This window comes from Mya arenaria, chromosome 13 (assembly GCF_026914265.1).
Source record: "Mya arenaria isolate MELC-2E11 chromosome 13, ASM2691426v1".
Classification (NCBI taxonomy): Eukaryota; Metazoa; Mollusca; class Bivalvia; order Myida; family Myidae; genus Mya; species Mya arenaria.
In genome coordinates this window covers 11,006,717-11,014,781 of record NC_069134.1, presented here as the reverse complement: position 1 = coordinate 11,014,781, position 8,065 = coordinate 11,006,717, and the positions used below count along the sequence as shown (strand labels likewise).

General features: G+C 34.9%; 1 protein-coding gene across 3 annotated transcripts; it reads right to left on the bottom strand.

Annotated features, from left to right (window-relative positions):
- Window positions 1–1,399: 1,399 nt before the first annotated feature.
- Window positions 1,400–6,873, bottom strand: LOC128213145 (syntenin-1-like). 3 transcript variants are annotated; one of them, XM_052918686.1, is made up of 9 exons: window positions 6,771–6,829; window positions 6,456–6,501; window positions 6,207–6,271; window positions 5,743–5,925; window positions 5,319–5,486; window positions 4,589–4,764; window positions 4,021–4,192; window positions 3,116–3,207; window positions 1,400–2,749 (listed from the first exon to the last, which is right to left on the bottom strand). In XM_052918686.1, exons 3-9 carry the CDS (start codon window positions 6,255–6,257, stop codon window positions 2,695–2,697), a joined length of 897 nt encoding a protein of 298 aa, XP_052774646.1. In that variant the 5' UTR covers window positions 6,258–6,271; window positions 6,456–6,501; window positions 6,771–6,829; the 3' UTR covers window positions 1,400–2,694. The 3 variants fall into 3 exon arrangements, with proteins under 3 accessions (XP_052774646.1, XP_052774644.1, XP_052774645.1); XM_052918684.1 differs by lacking the exon at window positions 6,456–6,501 and having other exon boundaries at window positions 6,771–6,873; XM_052918685.1 differs by lacking the exons at window positions 6,456–6,501; window positions 6,771–6,829 and adding an exon at window positions 6,544–6,636.
- Window positions 6,874–8,065: the final 1,192 nt, after the last annotated feature.

The window sequence follows — 8,065 nt, the reverse complement described above, 5'->3', positions numbered from 1 at the left end:
AGGAATAAAACGAATAGTTTGTGATGCAATGCACCAATCATAAAACTACATTGGTAATACCATGTAGGTTTTAACCCGTTCACTGCCTTACCCCGAGTATCGTTATATATTCAAACAACTTAGATCCGAATGAGACGTCTCATTTGGATCCAAGTTGTTTGACATTTTCACAATGATATTACCAAAAGGTCGAGGGAGTGTGAGGAAACAAAATCGGAATTTGAAAAAATATCGCGCATGTACACGACTTGCCTGCCAGTGAACGGGTTAATATCTGAATACATTAATACTGTATGTGAGCTGATTCATCACGTGCGTTTTTACCAAATAATCGTGCAGCATTTATGCTAACTTATTTACATGCGCATGCATTAAAGATATTAAAATTAAATAATTATTGATCGTTTCCACAATAATAAGAAAATCCTAATGAAACAAATGAAACCCTTTAATCTAATAAGCACCGGATCATTGGCCGCATATATTTAAATGGCATAAGTGCGAAAATACAATAAAGATTTATTTGCAGGTCGACGGTCTCACCCATGCTGTAACGATAGAAATATTCCAGGAGTTCAAGTTAGACCTGCCAGATGACGAGCCGACTTTCGAGCGAGAGTGTCAACGTTGGACAGCGAAGTGGACTGTAACTTCACCTGCTCCCTACTCAACCCTGGAAAAGGCATTGGACGTAGCTACTGAGGCATCGTATCCTAACATAAGGATCTGCCTCATGGTTTTGTTGTGTATGCCAGTAGCAACGGCCACGGATGAGCGCTCATTTTCGACAATGCGTCGAGTCAAAACGTATTTGAGGAGTACCATGACAACTGAGCGAATGTCAGGCCTGGGTTTGATGAACATTTACCATGAATGTGGTTAAATATACCGGTGAGGTGCGCAAGCCTTTCTGGTCAACGCAATATCTCAATTATTCAGCGGATTGGATGTTAAATAGAGACGCCACCCATCACCCCAGATCTTTTTGTTTATTTAATTCAAATACAAGTATTGATTTTTGGAGATTTTTTTAAAAAAAATATCGGGACTAACAATGTTAATTAAGGTAAATATTCATCTATTTGTATGTTTTTATACGTGCCAAAAGGCCCCTAGATAGCACCAAATGCGATGTTGGATTTCAAAATTTTCCGGGGGGCATGCCCTCGAACCCCCCTAGACTGTGCGTATCCTAGATTTTGACCTAGGTACGCCCCTGACACACATGGAATGAACTCCGACCATACTGCTCCAGTGCAGTTGAGTCTACTGTCATACATTAATACAGACTGCAGATTTCTTTTTAATGCATTTACAGATATTGAATAAAAGAAATACTCTAAATGGATAGTTTGCTTTGATTGCATGTTTCAAAACGGACACTAATAACAACATGGAGTGATTTATCAGTAAATGACCATTTAATAACATAACAATCATCAGCAATCACTAATGAAAAGTCAAATGCACAAAGGCTACCCAGATTTCAAGAATTTTAAATCTCAACTTTCAGTACATTTTTATCATCATAGCATATAAAACATTGAGTAGAATCGGAACACATTGATTGATAACATACAAAGATTGGACAAACCCAACTTTAAATAAAGATTCTTGTATCTTGTATCTTGTACATTGAAATTTTTAATTTAGAGTGGAGTAAACATTAAATCGAAAACAATTTTTATCTTCCACAGCACATAAATGTGATTTATTAATTAAATGAAACAAAAAAGTCAGGTTTTTAACAATAAGCATTAGTTAGCGTAGCACTGCAATTCTATGGTTTCATGTTACATATCTCAATTGCATTTACAAAGCATAAGAATTATTGTAGAATAATCTGTGGTGTTTTGGATTTTATGTCTCTTCTACAACGAAATATTCTTAGAAATCGTTCAAACATGGAATGCTTGACAAATAAAAGTCATCAATTCAATCATTTGGTTTTGAAACAAACCTATCAATGGTACTGAGAAATTGTGAGTTTGTAATAAAAAGCTGGAAAAGCCAAGCTGATGAACATGAGGCTTGATGTTACATGGAGAATTATTAAAATACATAAAAACAAAGACACAAAGTACTAAAATCATAATATTATAATATAACACAAAAAAACTACCTGTACAACATTAACAATATAGGCATGCAAAAGAAACAACTAGGATACATCCACATTTTTAATGGGTTACAGAATCATTTCAAGTTATGATTTGTTTGATAATCATAGCAAGAAGAAAGTTTACATCCACTTTCATTTTCTTTGAAGAATAAGTTAAAGGGTACATACATCTATTTTAAAAAAAAATTAGTTAATGCAAAATTCTCTCATTTACTGTATGATATGTAAATAACTGCATTTTTATAATATAAGAAACCAAAACTAAATTTTGAAAATCTTATTAAGACAAGTTATTAATGACACATGAGTTCATTTAGGTTACATAAAGAACCATGAATCAAGACATATCATTTTTATGTAAGTTTAACACGAATGGTGTCCACTATAGAGTCATAATTATGCATATAAGGAGAATGCAAGTTATTGGTGTATTGTCTAAACAGATCACAGTCTGGTCTAGCTCATTCTCTGGCTTTCATACAAGAAAGGCAAAATCCAGGTCGAGAGATGTGTACGCAAGGAGCGACTACAACATCATACATCTGTACAAAAAGTGTGGCCCCTCGTTTACTTTACAGGTCCGGGATGGAGTGATCCATGAGTTTCTTCACAATACTGTTGCCCATACTGAAATTAAGGAAAGTACGAGGTTGAACAAAAATACAAGTTTAGACAAACTTAGAGCATTGCAATCACACATATATTTTTCTCAGTTGATCAATTAACATAACTAAACAAATATTCTAGCCATAGTTATCAAACTTGGTACACATGTGGCCATGATGAGCATAACTTCATAGTGTGCTTGTGAAATATGTTTTATGTAAATATAGTGAACAGTTTTCAAGTAATGATCAACATTAAACGTTAATTAAATTAAAACATTCAACAACAACCATGACAGTCAAGCTCAAACCATTATCCAAAGAAATGTCTTCATAACATGAGGAAGCAAGCCATTTAAATTCTTTCATCCCTGTTATCATAACCTACCATTTGACAATGTGTTCATAGATGACAGAAGGCATGACAGTTATGGTAACGGTCCGTGGACTGCGATCAATAATCTCGCTGGTTACCGAGTCCTAAAACATACAGAAAATCAATAATTAAACACATTATGTATAAACAAACTATCAAGTTGTATTGATATATATAAATACATTTGGTTTACATTCATATCTTTTTACATATAACTGGAATTCTGCGAATCCAATGTGTAGCCTGTCGAAAGCGCCCAAAATATTTCTAGTAAATATCAGTACACCTTTACATTTGACCTCATGACAAATGTCCACACAGATTAAAGACTCTTAACCAAGTTGTTAAAAAAATATTGCTCTGAAAGAGTGCCCCTTCTTGTTTTAGTGAAGGTCAAGACGACCTTGACATGTGACCTACTAATCACAAAATTCAATGTGGGTCATATACACCCCATTAAAAAGTTAATGATAAAGAACAAAGTGACAAGAAAAATGCTGACTACAACAGTGAACAAAGTAAACCCTATCATGTTTCTGCCGTGCTTCACATGCCACACAAAACACATGTGGAAATCAAAACTGCGGTTAGAGACCTGGGGACCGTATCAGAGTCCTAGGAGCAATTTTATACCAAGAAAAGAATTTCAACAATACAGCACTAGTAGGTATAAAATCTAGAATTCTTGATCAAACTACCCCCAGCTCCTCCAGGGCCAATTTAGAATATTTTATAGCCTAATTGTTAAAACTTGAGTAGGTAGGTGATTAACAATGAAATGGTAATTGCCTGTAAATATGCTCAACAAATATTTTTATTACTTTATTTTTTTGGTTTATATCATGTTGATTACATGTACTTTGTCTTATTGATACCAATTACTTTCTGAAAACTTAATCCAAATGCTATACTCATACCTTTACTCCGACGACATTCTGTCCATTAACCTCAATAAGGTTGTGTTCTGTCAGCACTCCATTGCGAGCGGCAGATGAATCTTTGACCAGGGACTTGATTTTGCCATCCTTGAAAACAAACCCTATATATCCATTGCTGTCCTTCTGCATGGTGATTGTTCGCTCAAATGGCCTACAAAAGAAACAAAAAGTTATGCTACAAGGTAAAACTTTTGCTATAGAATACTTCTGTTTGCAAACAAATTTATCGTTTCTGTCAATTTGTTAAACAAATCATGTTCACATTGCAATTTTTCACCAATAACAAGGTAAGGTTATACCATCCAAACAAGAGCATTGAAAGCTAGTTAAACATGATCAGATAAGAATATTTCAACAATCATAAATAACAAAACCACAGTCACAAACTGTATGTACATGTTAAACCTCTGAACAAAACTTGGCCTAAATAAACCTGAGCTATGAGTCTGATAGGAGTAAACCACTATTAACACAGACAAGTTTGTAAGCTTTGGCTAGCTATTCTCATTTAAATAATTATTACATTTAAAGATGTTTTTTCCCATACCTGTCCCGAACAGCAAAGCTAATCCTGTCCCCGCTGGCAGCCTTGAGAACCTTGTGTGCCTTGTCTGTGTCCCAGCCCGCCACACTCTGGCCATTGATCTGCAGGATTTGGTCCCCGAACCTGAGACCTGCCAGGGCCGCCGGGGAGTCCTTCTGAACCAACGCCACAAACAGACCCTGTCATAGAAGGGGGAATTGATTAATTATGTTAAATACCAAAGTCACAAAACAACATTATTTATATCAAACAGTTTGAATCAAAAGTCAGACAATTTATTTCAAGTGAATAAAACTGATATAAAAATATATTATATATTATTTTTTGTGTAAGGCCCACTGAAGTCTGCATGTAGCTGCGTGTATAAAGCACTAGGTAGACTTTACAAAGCAAATATTTAAGAGTACCAGTCTTCATGTAGAAAAACATTTCAATTCCAAGCTATAAAGTGCTGTATAATATAAGGAATAGTAGAGACAACCTTAGGCCACCTGACAAAATTGTGACCTCCCAGTCAGCCCACAAACATTGAATAGACCTCAGCCTTTGGCTCTGGTCTGTTCAATGTTTGTGGGCAGAATAGTTGGTCAGTGCAATACAAGAAGACTCTCAAATTTCAATGATCTCTATTGACTAGTATCAGTATAAATCAAAATTGTTTTACAACAGCAGCACCCTTATATATACCAATATACTACAAACCCAATATACTAGTACTGTTATATAAACTTACATTGTTGACATGTCTAATTCTCAGGCCAATCTTGCCATCTGCATCCTTACAGGCCACAACTTCTCTGAGACCCTGTTTAATCTCAGCCCTGCGGATTCCAACATCATTCCCACTCACTGGAGCCACCATCATGTTGCTGGGCTGGTTCTGGGGAATGGCCACTTGGTTCTAAAATTAAACACATTGATACTTGCATTCATCTTTTAGCCTTTATTCACGGACCTGTAATAGTAATAAATCTGAATGGTTTCTGTACTTGTCTTTAAGGAACAGAATGACACAAATAGCATTTAAGTTTGTTTACGCATTCAATAATTATTCTTAATCAATTTCAAAATTCAGAATTTATTCAAGGTCTAAATCTCATTCATTGTCTTTAAAACAGTCATAAGGATGAAACAGTAAGTCAGTATCTTATTCTTACATATTCAGGGAGATTCTGCTGCACAAACTGTGGTGTAAGTTGGAGTCCCATGTATTCATCTAGGGTTGGGTACAGACTGGGAGACGATCCCCGGGGTGCCTGCTGGGGTGCTGGGGGATAGCCAGGCTGGGCTCCCCCTTGGGCTGGGTATGTGACCTGTGGCTGCTCATATGACCGCTGAGCCTGTGGATCAGTAAAAATCAGGTTAACTCCATCATAAGGCTAAACCATTAATTTTTTTTAAATGTATTAATAAATTCTTAATATCAAAGTATTTCACAACATGATATAACTTCATATTCAAACCAAAACTAAATGTATTATTAATAAACATTAATACCTTCTTTGGCACCTTATTTTAAAACAAGGGCAAATCTATATGTCCTCCCCGCGTTAGTGGAGGCATAAAAAAGTCTCTGCACTAAAATATATGTATAACATAAACAAAAAAATTAGTGTCATACCTGAGCCATCTGGTCCACCTTCATATCTTCTAGGGATGGATAAAGAGACATCTTCTGTTGCTTTGCTGTGCAAACAAAATGTTCAATAATGAATTAAGGATCCTGGATGATATTTTCATGGTTATTCTGATTTAAATTTAAAGTTACTCAAGCCAGGAACTTATTTCTTCAAAGTAAATTATGACAAGCTGAAGTTAAATTATTAAAGCAACCACTTAATCAATGATCAAAAAATCAATCTTACAATACCTGAATAATATTTGATAGTACAGTACGTAAATGATATCCTCTTTTGCTTAAACAAAAACAAATATGAATGAATATTAAATCGTGCTACCTTTCTATATAAAATATATTTTGAAATGCGTATGTTATCTGCCAAAACAGTGGACTTGTCATACACAAATGCTCCACACAGTGACGTCAAAGTCATGTGCCTATGAGACAAGGCGTAAATAATCACTAATCTATTTTTAGAAAGAAATGGAACATCGTTTTAATTGTTGCGTGACAGTAAAACTAATTTGATTCACGCGTACACAAGTATTCAAACCTTAACGTTACCTGTGTATTGTCAAGAAGTTGTTTATATGTAAAGAAAATAGGATTCTTCTTGTGTTTTGTTTACTTCCGGGTTCTTGTGAAATGCTTATTACTATATCGACTCTAACTTGGTTTTCCATTTCGATCAAGCAACCGGTACGGCATCTTTTTCAAAATGGGTTTCGATTTATTGGTCAAAATGTAAAAAAGTTACTGATTTATAATATTCTACTTATTTCAACAGGATTCGTAAATTAAAGTTTAAACCTATAGCTGTACTTTATACTAAAACCCGGGCTGCCGTACCGCCGAATTACTAACGAGTGATGGATGCATCTTCATTTCCGCTCCAGTGCAGAAAAGTTTAACAGAGTTATATCTGGGACCTATAACAAAATCCTACTCCCAGGTTATATTTACTAACATGAGACTGAAAAAATACACAATAACTTACGGTATATTAATACTACCATATAGCTATATACAAAGGTTATACAAAGAACCAGGGACCTTCTGTTCCTTGACAAAACTAACAAGCGTGTTGCAGTGATATGGTTGTTCTTCCACTATACAAGATACATCAACTTGTTCTTGAAAGAAGGGAAGAAACACATCATCAAGTGTTCTTGAAAGAAGGGGCGAAACGCATCAAGTGTTCTTGAAAGAAGGGAAGAAACACATCATCAAGTGTTCTTGAAAGAAGGGGAGAAACGCATCAAGTGATCTTGAAAGAAGGGGAGAAACGCACCAAGTGTTCTTGAAAGAAGGGGAGAAACGCATCAAGTGATCTTGAAAGAAGGGGAGAAACGCACCAAGTGTTCTTGAAAGAAGGGGAGAAACGCATCAAGTGTTCTTGAAAGAAGGGGAGAAACGCATCAAGGGTTCTTGAAAAAAGGGGAGAAACGCATCAAGTGTTCTTGAAAGAAGGGGAGTTCTAAACGCATCAAATGTTCTTGAAAGAAGGGAAGAAACGCATCAACGATTTTATGCTCGAGTGAAGTTTTCCGGATGTATTAATCTCAGTGAAGGGTGTTTGGCTATAAAAGCAAAGAGTGATTTTTATTGTACCAGAAATTCACGGATTTATAAGTTGAATCATGAAATTATAATAATAATAATAATAATAATAATAATAATAATAATAATAATAATAATAATAATAATAATAATAATAATAATAATTATTATTAATAATAATAATAATAATAATAATAATAATAATAACTTTATTACTTTACGCACATTTGATGTATTGTTCAGCTTGAACGATGTCGTTGCATGTGAAGTTTAACTGTCTACTTTAAAGGCAATAATCG